Raw genomic sequence first — 14,660 nt, 5'->3', positions numbered from 1 at the left:
TTCCATTCGTTATGTTTTCCCCTGAATGTAGACGTCGTGCATTTCTTTTATGCAAATAGCCACATAACTTTTGATTTTGGGCCTTCGTTACGTGCACATTGGTTACCATCCAAAAGAGGACCTTTAGGAATAACAGTAAAAAATCAAGTGAGCGCAATATGACCAATGGTATAATGTTGTGGGCTTGCACTTCCTGTGGTTTCAGTCAGGCAGAAACTTGGGCTAGTTGGATATTGTTTGAACTCATATTTTCTAGCGCTTAGTGAACACAAGGGACAAGAACACAAATACACAGGAGGTACACTAGTTTCAGTATTTCGGTACGCAGTTTCAGTATTTGAGACTATGCTTGAATGAATGAGAGGCTGTTACTAGCTTATCAGTGATGAGATTAAGATAGATAATGAAACAAGCAAACAGAAAACATTAGCATTATATTGCATCTGCAAAAGATAATTTTATTTGCAACTGGAAAGTACATGCCCTCAAAGAGCTATCATGTGTGTTACCACTTCATACTTTTGGTGTATTATTTTAATGTATTTAGTGTGTTATTTTTCTAATGGCAGTGTGCTCACTAGCAGAGGTACGTTTTCAGCGAAAATGCTTTACAGCAATTTTCGTGTCCTGACGGTTTTGGTTTCTCTCTGTGCCCAGTGTGAGAATGCTGTGATAGAAAGCTCTTGTCATTTACATATTCCTGTTGTACGAGGCACATTGCTTGTGGTCCTTGTTTCAGGGTGCTCGGGTGTGGTTACCAGACCCGGCAACTGTTTGGAAGGCAGCTGAGATTGTCAAAGGCTTTGATGGCAAGACACTCGAGGCGGAAGATGAAGAGAAACAAGTCAGTATGCTACTCATCTTCAAGCTCCTTAAGCAGTGTTTGGTTGAGCTACTTCAGTGTGGCTTTAAATCTACAGGAAATAAAGCCTAAAGCCGTAACATTGCTGCAAAGCACTAAAGGTTATCAGAGTGGTGGTAGTTGAATCTGACTGCAGAGATTGTGTCAGTCAGTCTGAAATATGTTAACATAGCAGCAAAGGATTGCCTAACTGATGATAGTTAGACTTTACTGTCCACAAATTGTGTTGCTGTGTTCGCCAGTTGGAAAACATTGATAGGTTACTTTAATGCTACGTGCTATGCCTACAGTGAGAAACTTGAGAAAAAGACTGAGGACCATTTTCAAGCTGTTGGTGTATGTTCGTGTGTCTAATCAGATGATGATTGTGGACACCTTTGAGAGCTGACACAATGATGGTGATGATTATGGATTTTTATGGCGCCAGGGCATCTATGGCCAAAGAGCACCATGACACAAGGTATTTTCGACTTCCAAGGTGGGGTCAAAGACCCACTTACCAAGTATTTCACTGTAAATAAGCCGAGCACCAGACCAGAGGAAATCTTGTACCCATTGTATCACCAGTGGGTGCCCGGCGGCACTGGGGATCGAACCTCGCACCTCCTGCATGCGAGGCAGATGCTCAACCACTTGGCCACTGCTGCGGTGACAAAATGATAGCTGAGGCACTGGCACTTCGAACCATTTTGTGTACGTGGTGTATATGCATCTCTTAGTGTGACCCCAGATTTCCCATCTTGTGTATACTGTGTGCTTCAGGCAGGGCACAAACTTTGTGTTGCTATGCAACATGTACAGGATTGCTGAGTGGCATGTACAGGAGTAACATGTACAGGATTTTATTTCTTGTGCCAGAGGGTTGCACTCACCATTGACTCGCCAGAAAAACTCCCACCGCTTCGCAATCCAGAGATTCTCATTGGCGGAAATGATTTGACATCACTCTCATACCTTCATGAACCTGCAGGTAAGTTTATTGCTTGCCTTTGAATTTTTGCTTGTCTGTGATGCATACATAGTGCAAGCAAGTAGTTATGTGCAGTGCATTGTTTTATTTGTAATGGTGCATAAAGGGACTGTGCTTTATAATATGTTCTTTTTCTTGTTTCAGTTTTACATAACCTCCAAGTGCGATTCTGCAATAACAATGTCATCTACACATACTGTGGTGAGAAAGTGCTTTCCTGCCCATTTTTTTTTTACTGCCTAGTTTTTGTGCTGCGACCGAAAGCCTCTCCCTTTTACAATATGCTGTCTTTGTTATCTGTTGCATTAGATAAGGGTGGCTGGTTGTTTTATTGTGTGTTATCTCTTAGGTTTGATGGACTTTGGCTGCTATCGTGGTAGGATGGTTGGCTTGATGATTGCACCTTATGAAGGGAAGCTGCATGCGAAATGCAGGATGTGCTGCAATGGACTGGTTAATACGTTGCATACAGATTTTGCTAGCCGCTACAGCTTATGAAATTAAACTGTGTAAGCTCTGTAGTGCTAGTGTTCAGTGGATTAATGTACGGGTTTGCATGGTACTTCGTAAAGAAATGCTTTTAAGAATTTAATAGATTAGTTCTTACAGGTCAAGCAAAATGGCTGGGAGCAATTGATAATTTCACCCGTGTGTGGCAGGAATTGCAGATTTGTATAAATTTTTGTATAATAATAATAATAATAATAATAATAATAATAATAATAATAATAATAATAATAATAATAATAATTGTATATAATAATAGGTTTGCATAATAATTGTATAAGCTTTTTACCCGCCACGGTGGCTCAGTGGTTAGGTCGCTTGACTACTGATCCGGAGTACCCGGGTTCGAACCCGACCGCGGCGGCTGCGTTTTTATGGAGGAAGAACGCTAAGGCGCCCGTGTGCTGTGCGATGTCAGTGCACGTTAAAGATCCCCAAGTGGTCGAAATTACTCCAGAGCCCTCCACTACGGCACCTCTTTCTTCCTTTCTTCTTTCACTCCCTCCTTTATCCCTTCCCTTACGGTGGGGGGGTGTTGTTCAGGTGTCTGCTGATATATGAGACAGATACTGCGCCATTTCCTTTCCACAAAAAACCTATTATTATTATTATTATAAATGCATGCGTATTGTGTGACAAGCAGCACCGGCACCCACATACAGAACTTTCAAGTACAGTTCTGCATTTCTGGAAAACCCAAAAAACACTTGCTGGTAAAAAGTTCCTTAATATGATTTTACAGCAGTAGCTCCAAATTTGGTTCCAAAATAATTTTTTTCGTTGAACTGCGAAGTTTTTGTGAAAGCTGTATAGCTTTCTTTTATAGCCATATGGCTTCGCTTGGTTTGATGGTTATGAGTAGTTACTCCCTTATCACAAGCTTACTCCACCTTGGAGGACTCCTCTAAACATTGCAGCAGCTACCAGAGAGATTAAATTTGTTGAAGGAGCACTTCAGTGGTTTCTTAAGGGTGAGTTCATTGAAACCAAGGCAAACTTTTTTTTTCATGCAGCTTAAAAGGTGTTCATCTCTGGGGCTGTCATTTATGGTAAAGGCATTTCATGTGGTGACTTCAAAAGGGGGCTCATATTCTAACCTTGTGCAAGAAAATCGAAACACTGACTGATTGGCTGAAATAGTGAAGGAAGTTCGGGCTGTCATGTTCAGTGAAAAGGGCAGTGCTGAAATCGCACCATCTGCATTCCTGAGGTAGAAAGTGTGAATCTCATTTCATTTGTGTATTTTTTTAGCTTATAAAAAGTGCAGCACACACTAAAATAAAATTAAATGTACTAATTAAATCCTTTTCGTTCTGACAAAATGACGGAAAATGTAATGTGCTGTTTTTTGGCACTGTAGTAAAAGCTACAACTGCAACTGAAAAATGATTAGCATTAGTGCGCCTACCCATTGTTTCTGTTCATGTCATCTTAGCACAGAAAAATATTGCCAGGTGTGGTGTCGGCCTGGACGGCCGCAAGAATTGAGTCGAGACTCAGCAAAACATGACGAATGACGTTTTGTTAATGGAAGGATGGGTTTTTATATGGAAAGATCACATGACAATCCAAAGTACAGATGCACATAGACAAGGCCAAATCCAATCCAAGTAGAACCAAACTGAAACTGAAACCTAGGACACAACATACTCCCTCCCTTCGGGTAAAAGCAAACATTGGTGAAAAGTTGAAATTGAATGGAAAATTTTTAATGCGAAGTTATACAAATACAACATGAACAAATATCTGAACACAGAAATTAGCCTACTCCTATGTAAGCTTTGAATCCGAAAACAAAATTTCATACTCCATCCCGAAAGAACAGTGAATGAACACTTCACTCTTCATCGAAAACGAACATTTCACACTTCATCAAACCAATGAATATCTGAAAGATCTGAATATCTGAAAAGAATAGTAAACACTTCATATAAAACAATGAATATACCCATCGGAGATATATCTCCCCCCCCCCCCCCCCTCCCCCCCCTTTTAAAAGAAATAATGAGTTGTCTTAAATGCATGGCAAGCTGAAATCGTCAAAAATGCTCAACAAATTCTGCTAGGGCAGCGTCACTGAAGGCTACTAGTAACGTCAGACACTGGAGCTCACGTGATATCATTAAGGTTTGGATGAATTGTCTATTCCCTGAACGTCCCCAGGGAATCTGGTGATGGGCGTCCCCATGAGCAGTGAATCCTTCATCCAAATAAAATGATATCTTATAAAATGCTCCTCCTTGCTGTTTTAATGAAATTACTTTGAATATCGGCTAGTTTTAATCAGCCGGAAGAAGCATCCTACATCAATGAAAACTAAAGGTCCACACGACCATAGAACATCGGTGAGCTTTGCTCAACCGGAATATACACACATGAACATCGGCCAATTCTACTAAACCGGAATAAACATACAAACGAACAGCAAGTCACCTTCTTAAACAAGGGAGAAGAATGCAAGACAAGTTATTGGGACATATAGTCCTTAAACCAGTATGGCTTGCGAGTGTTCCTTCTCGGTCGATCCGATGCCAAACTGGATTCTTCAGTCTAGGTTCCGAAGCCTGCTGTTGGCGTGTGTTCCTAGGCGGAACAGCTGGGGCTGGCCCACTTTCATCAGGCAGCATTGAACACTGGGCACGCAAGGCAGGAGGCACGTCTTGCCTGCCCACAGATAAATCACTTGAACACTGAGCACTTGTGCCAGAAGGCACATCACACCCGTTCACAGGTAAATCACTCACATCTCTGTGGAGGTGGGACGACATGGATTGTCCAGCTGGTGGCTGTGAAGAAATGGTAAAGCGAGTTCTAGCTTCTGAAGACTGGGGTACCGATGATGCATCAGGAGGCTGCCGAGCAAACACTGGGCCTGCCGAGCCTTGATCCTGTGCATAACTTTTAGAATCGTAGGGAAAAGGTAACTGAAATAAATCAAAATGTTCATCCTCTTCCTGATTCATTTGTCTCTGTACTTTTGCCAGCTTAGAAGCATTCCGTAGCTTTCAATCATCTAGGCGGTATGATGCTGGAGCATCTTCTTGAATGACCTCCCGTGGTGCGGAAAAACGTCTGTCTCCTTTGAATTGAATGAGGGGTTTACGAACTTTGACAAAGTCCCCTGGCTGAATTCTGGGTGGTCGTGCTCCACATTTGTTATCTGTGTATTCTTTCATTATCATCTGTTTCTTCTCCATCCTTTTCCTCAAATCTTGAATAGCTAGATATAGATTCTCAGCAAACAATGACAGAAATGAAGGAAATCCAACAATATCTAGCTTTGTACGATGGCATCTGCCTTGAAGGAGAACTGCTGGTGCCACCCTTGTTGTGGTATAAGGTGTAGATCTATATATACCCAAATACTGTGCAATTGTGGTTTTCAAAGGCCGACGTTCCAATTATAGACTTGAAGGTTCTGTTAAATCTTTCGATTTGTCTTTGGCTTGTGGGTGATATATCGAGGAATGAGTTAACTTGATAGCCCTGTTACTCAGAAATTGCTTAAATTCCTTTGACATGAACTGAGGGCCTTGATCGGAGACTATCTCTTCTGAATAGCCTTCATGGGCAAAAACATCGAGTAAGAAATCTGTGATTCTGTAGTTGTGACATTATCTGTCATCTTCACCTCAGGCCATTTCGAAAAATAATCAACTAAAGTGATGGCATAGCGACAATGTCGAGGCGCTCGCTCAAACGGGCCGACTATGTCGATTGCCAACTTTTGCCAAGGCTTCTCTGGAAAAGGAACAGGCTGCAAAGGTGGCACAGATGTTTTCATCGTTCTTACGTCATGAACAGTAGTAGTTGGAATGATCTCTTCCTCCAACGCATATGCCGTAGCTGGAATGTAATCTTCCTCTGACGCGTATTCTTGCACTTCTCTCACAGAAGGTTGACGCCTATTGCAGACTGACTGAAAATGTCCAACTCGTCTACTGTGCCCAAGGCACCGCCGGCCGTCCCGGTCTCTGAAGGAAAGTGTCGGGCGCCTGAACGCCGGAGAACCCTTGCGTCGTGTTTGACATTTTTTTTTTCGTTGATTATCTGTTCACAGCTTGTATTTCTCTAGTACAGTCGTCTCTCAATTCAACTTTCTAACGTCATCTCCAGAAATGACGCATTGGCCTCCCGAAGCAATACTCAATATGGCGGTTGGCTTCATCAATAGTCGGTTACGAAAACGGCAGCGGCCTCCCGGTCTCTCAATGGCCGGTCATGAAAACGGCAGCAGCTTCCCGGCTCCTGCAATGGCCGGCTACAAAACAAGAGTGGCCTCCTGAATCGCTGCTAATGAAAATGCTGACCCAGTACAACGTACTTGCGGTTCATTTTATCCACATTGAATACTGAACATGAAGGTTGGCGGCCTCCCGATATTCACAATTGCAGGTTACAGAAAATGGCGACCAACGGTCGTCTTCCTCCCTCCTCGTCTGCGCAGCAACAGGTTGCACGCAATGGCAGTAATTGCATAGGTCCTCTAGGCTTTGCGACCTCCTCAACTGGCTGAACTCGAGGCGTCTCAGAACGTAACCTTGCTCAATTTCACAAGAACGCTCTTCATGCTTCTAAGAAATGCCGGTGATGAACGCACTCACTCGCTTTCCAAAGCTTCAGTACTCCGGGCAAATGCAGCTCCTTGGCAGTGGCCTGGTCCTCGATGACGACGTAGGAGGAGGCAAGCAGACTCCGGTCCAACTATGAAGAAGTTGAATTTGCTGCCGGAAATAGGCCATGAAGAAAAGAACTGAAAACGGCGTCGTCACATTTAAACTAATTCATGAAAGCCACTTCACGCTAGGCCAGTGGGCCTAATAAATCCCGTACTCGTCGCCATTGTGGTCTCGGCCTGGACGGCCGCAAGAAGTGAGTCGAGACTCAGCAAAACTTGACGAATGATGTTTTATTAATGGCAGGATGGGTTTTTATGTGGAACGATCACATGGCAATCCAAAGTACAGATGTGCATAGACAAGGCCAAATCCAATCTAAGTAGAACGAAACTGAAACCTAGGACAGAACACCAGGCATACAAAAAAAGAAATCAGCTTGGATAAACTGAGGTAATGCGACTATTGATTTGCATGAATGTCTGGAGAATCGGAGGTTGTGAAGAGAGAGGTCTTATGACAAGCACTGTATTTTTTTGGGCAGTGGTGGAACTTTCATGTGTACACTGTAGCTGCCACTACTTTGCCAACAAATCTTGGGACAGAGTTTAGAAATAAAGGGTAATAATCATTCATGTGAGGAGTGACACATTTATGACCCTCCCTGTTGAAAGGCAGAGAGAGACAGAAAATATTAGATTCTTGATGATGACAAACCTCTCGTCAGTGTTGGCTACTGTACAGAGGCCTTTCTTCCTGCTCCTTTGTTCATTTTAACGCGGGAGCGTTAAGGCTCCTGTTCTGCAGAAAATCCGTAAGCGTCATCGGTGTTCTGAGCAAAAATCCCTGGTAAAGCAGCCTAGGTGGGCTACCTGGGTCGCACGACCTTGTGTCGTCATCACAACCTGCCCACCGGTTTGTGAACAAACTGACCACCGTGGCAGGTGGCAGTTAAATTCATGATTTGTTGCTAGAGGTTGTTCTACCTCTCGAGCAACCTGGGTCGCACAAGCCGCACCGGTGGCAGCACCTGGCATCGCAGGGCAGCGGTGCATCACTTAATCACTGCACCACTGTGCCAGGAGTTGTATGGAGACTTTTAGGTGATCTATGAATGTAAAGTCCAAAATATCAGTTCCGCATATATGGGCATTAATCCATTAATGCTACCACATTATACTCGTAAGGCGGATGTGGGGCTGAAATGGCGGTTTTCACACACAAAAAAAACGAGTCTTTAAGTTTGTGTTGTTTTGGATTCATGATTTAGTAAAGAAACTTCTCACTAAGTTTTATTGTTATCTGCACAGTAGAAGAAAAGATAATGAATACTTTTCACGAGACGGTGTTGTGTGTTCGTCGTTGAAAGCACTTATGACTGCCTTTTGAATTCAAGACACGGCTGCAGAGTGGTTTTGGTTTATGGTTTATAGGGGTTTAACGTCCCAAAGCGACTCAGGCTATGAGAGACGCCGTAGTAAAGGGCTCCGGGAAATTGGGTTCTTTAATGGGCACTGACATCGCACAGCACACGGGCCTCTAGAATTTCGCCTCCATCGAAATTCGACCGCCGCGGCCGGGATCGAGCCCACGTCTTTCGGGCTGGCAGCCGAGCGCCATAACCACTCAGCCACCGCGGCGGCTCAGTGGTAAGTGGCGGCAGAGTGGTAAGAAACCGAATGCGAAGTGAATATCCACGTTATAAAGTTTGTTTTTCACGCTTTCAAGTCACAGGATACCTTCTGTTGAGAGTACAGCAAAACACTAAAAAAGAGAGCATAATTTTGGCCGTGGGAACTGCAGATTGGCTGGGAAACCATAACAAAAGCTTGGATTGGCGGAAACACGGCATGTGACCTTCAAACGCTGTTTTCGTGCCACTCTGAGTCGTGCTAAGCCAGACCTCATTTTGGCTTTGTTCGACGTGATTTTTTTTTTAGCTCTGCAGCAAACCAAGCCGCCAAGGAAAGCATTTCACAACTGCTGGCAAAGGTGTTGGAGAGCTCTAAAGCTGAAAAAGATAGGAAACTGGAAGCAATTGCTATTAAGTAGCGCCATATTGGAAGAAGAGGGCCCAACTTGTAATATATGATTCGAAAAGACCAGCGCGGAAACAGACAGGGACACGAGAAGAAAAAACACTGACGACAGGACGAGCGCTGCTCCTGTCGTCAGTGTTTTTTCTTCTCGTGTCCTGCTCGTCCTGTCGTCAGTGTTTTTTCTTCTCGTGTCCCTGTCTGTTTCCGCGCTGGTCTTTTCGAATCATGTCACACCAACTCGCCCAAACGGCAATTTTGATTGTAATATATACAGCAGGGCACTTTGATTATTTTTGGCCATAAAATTCAATAGCATGTACTGAAATATTTGAACCTATTTTTCTCAGTTTGCACTTTTTGGGAAAACAAAACCGTTAGGAAAACTATCATTTTCAAGCTGCTTGGCGAAAAGCTGCTTTCAAGGTGGTTTCTGGACTCACATTTTCTCAGGAACAAGACAAGGTACTTTTTAGATCCCGAAATTTCTAACGCAAAAAATTAACGTATGTCTGATACATATAGACAACAGACAAAATCAAGTTCGATTTTAAAGCGGTGACATTATAATGTGAAAGCACTACTTCACTAGCAATCCTGAAAAAGGCACTCTTTGATTGAAGCCTCTCAGGTACCTGCAGAAATAAAATCAATTTTGCTGCGACTGGGTTTCAAACCCGCAGCGGCGTGAACAGATCAGCTTCACTGGCCACTGCACGAGAGCATGATGCTATCGCCGTAACCGATCACGCCTCGTGTTAAACTGCCACGCTTTCACATTGTGCATTGCACATTGTCGTCTTCATCAACTTCCCTCTGTGCGTAAAAAGCACTATTAGCCTCCAACCCCACAAAATCTGCTGGCGGACGTGTAGCCTCTCAGATAATCACTAAAGGAAAGGAAACGCGCATAACTGGCTCCCTGGGTCATTGGACACCTCATTCGTGCTTTTAGCTATGTGGTGGTAGTGACAGATGTGCGGTGCATGCGTTGGCATAAACGCGGCACTGGAGCAAAACGCGTTGGCGTTGACAACATTGTTGCAGGAACTCTGCACTTGAGCAGTAGCCTGCCAGCGTTCTTTGGGTAAGTTGGCAATAACGATGAAAAAATTACTCAGTTGATTTAGAGGATATGAGTAACGTGGTTGATTTTAAAATGAGCGTGGCAAGCCTCAGGCAACTCGGTCTGCCCCAAGATGGATAGGGTGCCTGGGCCTTTGCAGCAAACAACAGATGGCGGTGGTGTCCACCTGCAAAAACATTCTTTTGCGTAATATTTAGTGCTTAGCAATGCTAAAATGCCATCAATTTTTTTTGGAAATGACATAAAAAACAATGTAACTGTCGTTATGCTATACTCCAAACCATTTAGAAGGTATCTAACCACAAACAATTAGTGTATCATTATTTTTGAAGTGATAGTTTTTCAAACTAACAGACCTACATGCTATATATGACAGCTATAAGTATTTTTCTATTCGTGCTATGGCAGCTAAATTTAGAATATAGTCGAATGACACGAAGCGAAACGATCCTTGAAATTTTTATCATAATTGGCACAGTAGTTCGAAAGTTGACTCTTCAGCCTAGCATCCCCCCCCCTTAAGGCGGAGCCAAGCAGCGTAAGTGTCCCCTCCAATTTTTTTCTTGCCTTACGGTTCAGAGTCAGCTGATATGCTGCACACATTTGCCCGTGTCTTACTGACATCTTAATAACACTTTCTGACCCTTTTTTTTCTGCATGTCTCAGGGATCGTGCTTGTGGCCATCAATCCATATGAGGAGCTGCCTATTTATGGCAATGACACCATCTTTGCATACCGAGGGCAAGCTATGGGTGACTTGGACCCCCACATATTTGCTGTGTCTGAGGAGGCTTACACAAAAATGGAGAGGTGTGTGTTTAGACATTTCTTGTTATTTGAACTTTGCTACAAATATTAGTAGCGTGCAATTACTTTCATGCGTAAGTGCTTCACAGCAGCTGTGCTGGAACTGATTTAGCTGAATGAAGCATTAGCTTCAATTTTCACCTAATACAGTATTTGTTTAACTTGGTATGTCTACTTGACTGTTGGCATAAAATGCTCATGATTTTTAAATTACACCTTATTGAGATGCTTTCATTGTCTTGGTTGCTTCTCTTTTTTTTTAGTTATTTCTGACAGAAAGCGGCTGTTACAATTTAAGGCAAAATATTTGGACTGGTGTCCGCTTTACTGGGGTGTGTAATTGAGATGCATATTCTGGATCAGTAATTAGCCTATACTGAAAGTAAGCGTAACCAAAATTAGTATTTGAGGCTAGTTGGTATTACTGACATCGCTCATTGATTGGCTCAACCCTACTTTCAGTGTGTGCCACTTTTGTCTTTGCCTTTTGGTGATGGATTATTGTGACTGCCAGGTCATCTTGCCCTTTGTATGAGGTGATGCTTGAACATATGAAATGTGTGAGCATAGAGCCGTAAATGCTTTTTCAATTTGCTCCTTGGCGATCATCATAGCATATTGTCAGTATCTTTAGTAACGTTGAATGTTGGGCCAGTTGATATGATTGGTCGTGAAGCAGCACATACTAAAAGGACGAAACACAAGAATAGAACTAAACAAAACAGGAGTGCACTAGCAACTGACGCAAAATCTGAAAACACTCACTCGTTGAAGTGCAAGTGCGTCTTCTTTCTACACTCTTCAGCAGCCAAAATCCAAACTAAACATAAAGACACTGTGTTTTTGAGATAACAGAAAATACAAAGAAAATACAGATGGATGGACGAACGGCAAAAGCCACCAATAAGTGGTGCTATAGTATGTTGAAGTAAAAATATGACAGCGCGTGTGATCAAGCCTACTTAATTCCTGATAACTTGCGTTCTTTGTCCAACAATACAACTGATGCCAAACTGATGCACGAGTCATTTTCACATCAGTTGCTAGTGCACTCCTGTTTCTTCCGGTTCTATTCTTGTTTTATCCTTTTTCTGTGTGCTGTTTCACAATGAATTGTCAGTATATCCACCATGTTCCCTCTGTCTTCCCAAGTGGTGTCACTCATCAGCATTTGTGTTATGGGTGATGTGCCCATATAGTAGCTGAGGGAGAAAGAACATGCAGAGGAGGAGTGGCTTTTATTCAAGGGGGGGCCCTATTTGGGATTTCATGATAGTGCATTGCATGTATCATGATGTAGAGCTTTATTGTGCTCTTACATTTATTAGAGTACGTTTGGTACGGGTTCTGGTCTTGACAAACAAATTTCCAGGTAGACAAATGGTTTAGACAGACAAAAAACAGATAGACCAATGGAAGGCCGTCATTAGTGAGGCCCACAGCCTACCTATCCGAGTCCTGCTCCCTGTTTTTCAATTGAAGCTGTGTTTTGGTTTCCTGCAGAGAAAACATGAACCAATCCATAATAGTCAGCGGGGAATCTGGAGCTGGAAAAACTGTCTCTGCTAAGTATGCCATGCGCTATTTCGCTACTGTTGGAGGTTCCTCCACAGAGACTCACATTGAAAAGAAAGTGCTGGCATCCAATCCTATCATGGAGGTAAGTGCACATCTGTCACTTTGCTCATTGTACTGAATGTCGGGAACTCAGGCATAATCGTTTGTTGCAGTTTGAGAAAGTTGTCTGCTATAAGCATGAAGGCAGGTGTTTAAAATTCACGTAACGTTGATTTTAATCCATGGAACATTCCTTGAACTGATATTTCAGTGTATAATCAGAATGGTAGTTCTTGCCTCTGTCAAGATCAGGAGTTTTTAACAGAGTAGAGAGTCGATTTTGTATCGTTGCCAGTTTTGGAGGCTTATCTTTTTGCACTCAGTGCCGCATTATAGTGAAGCACAGAAGTGTGAAATCAGTATTCGAGCTTGAAAATTATCATAAGTGCTATCATTGTCAAGAAACGGATGGGGCAGTATCATTCCTTTTGAGTTTTATGTTGCGTGCATTCGATTAATATTGTTTAGTCTACTTTCGGTTTCTCAATACTGAATGGACATTTCATGAAGTGCGCTTGGATGCGCGAGTTTTTTTATTCACTTTTGGAATTCTGGTTCCCAATTATTTGCACCTCTTTTTCTCATTATGTCGCAACAGGCAATAGGCAACGCAAAAACAACCAGAAATGACAACAGCTCTCGATTTGGGAAGTACATAGAGATAGACTTCAACTCCAGGTTCAACATCATTGGTGCCAACATGAGGACATACTTACTAGAAAAATCTCGGGTTGTTTTCCAAGCTCCTGAAGAGCGCAACTACCACATTTTCTACCAGCTGTGTGCTTCTGCGGATCTCGACGAATTGCAAGATTTACAGCTGGGTATGTTCACTTTAAGGTACTCAACCTCACTGTAGCGGGCGCATGTTTACTTTAAGGTACTCAACATTGCTGTGGCGCATCTTCACAAGAGCTTCGTGCAGTTGATGCGCGCGTGCTGCAATACGTGAGGTATAATATCATATCAGAGTCTACCTTGAAACGGTAGGTCAAGGAAAAAGTCTTACTATAGAAAGTTGTTTTAGTGGTTCCGTGCATCCTTGTGTCAGTCTTCCAGGCTAAGCAAATACAGTTGCAGGGACTCCTTAACATCTCCAGTATGCTTGGCTAGGCATAGGGAGCATAATGATGGCTTTTTCTATACCCCTCAAACACAATAGGATTTGCAGTTGTATTGCCTTTCTCATAAAGTTGGTGCGATGTTCTTAAGTTTATCGCATATGTTTTTGCAATGCATATGCTTTGCAAATACTGCAACCATACATTTCACTTGCAACAGTAGAAAAAAAAAAAGAGTTCAAATGGAGTGTGTGGGTCGAGTCAAGTTGAATGAACATTAAGCATAATGTCAAAATTGGGTGCCGAAAATTGGTATAGTAGGAGGTCCCATGGTTAAAAAATAGTCAGTGGGCCGCCTAATGCAAAATAAGTTTCAACAAATACTAAAGAAGTAGTCACTTGTTCCAGTTGTAGTAATGCAAAGATCTCAACTGTAAGAAGATCATTAGTAAAATAAACTCAAAGTAGAATACGTGTAAACTACATCAAGGGGCATTGCATTAACAGTGGCATCTCAAAATAGCCAAAAAAATAAGCAATAACAACAGTTAGTTCATGATTACCGGGGATAAATAGCTTTCAATGTTGCTAGGATTGAACTTGTGCAATGATTTGAATTTGTATGGTATGGAATTTCGTCACATTATACTGCTGAATACTGTACATAATATCTCATAGTGTGCTAGCTGTTGACATAAAGGATTTCTTATCGTGAATGCTTTTCTGGGCTACATATATGCTTGTTTGCATTTAATTGAAGGTACACTTTCGTGCTTTACTCACTCTACATTAAATGTCTTATAGCTCTTGAATTTCAGCCTTAGGTTACTGAGTTTATGAACAGCATTTTGAGTGTGTTTTTTTGGTTGTGCTCATTGGTGCAGTGCTCTTGTGTGTGCATTACAGGTGACCAAACTACATTTCACTACACAAACCAGGGCGATTCACCACATATAACAGGCATTGACGATGCAAATTCTTTTCAAACAACCAGAAATGCGTTCACACTCCTCGGTGAGTGAATGGCTTAATATTATGATACACTAGAGTGTTCTTGCTAAGGGTCCCGAAGCATGTGCCAGCTGATCAACTGAAT

General features: G+C 42.5%; 1 protein-coding gene across 4 annotated transcripts in view; it reads left to right on the top strand.

The window, feature by feature from the left end:
• didum (dilute class unconventional myosin) overlaps positions 1-14,660 on the top strand; it is a 55,107-nt gene that overhangs the window by 1,805 nt on the left and 38,642 nt on the right. For all 4 annotated transcript variants that reach the window (XM_077669263.1, XM_077669264.1, XM_077669266.1 and 1 more), the window contains exons 2-8: positions 740-844; positions 1,721-1,832; positions 1,977-2,033; positions 10,745-10,889; positions 12,390-12,546; positions 13,102-13,327; positions 14,471-14,578. In XM_077669263.1, coding sequence (XP_077525389.1) covers positions 740-844; positions 1,721-1,832; positions 1,977-2,033; positions 10,745-10,889; positions 12,390-12,546; positions 13,102-13,327; positions 14,471-14,578 — 910 coding nt within the window. The remainder of the gene's footprint in view (positions 1-739; positions 845-1,720; positions 1,833-1,976; positions 2,034-10,744; positions 10,890-12,389; positions 12,547-13,101; positions 13,328-14,470; positions 14,579-14,660) is intronic.

The sequence above is a fragment of the Amblyomma americanum genome, chromosome 6 (genome assembly GCF_052857255.1).
Source record: "Amblyomma americanum isolate KBUSLIRL-KWMA chromosome 6, ASM5285725v1, whole genome shotgun sequence".
Taxonomy (NCBI): Eukaryota; Metazoa; Arthropoda; class Arachnida; order Ixodida; family Ixodidae; genus Amblyomma; species Amblyomma americanum.
Note: the sequence above shows the minus strand (reverse complement) of the source record. Positions and strands in the feature narration are given on the sequence as shown.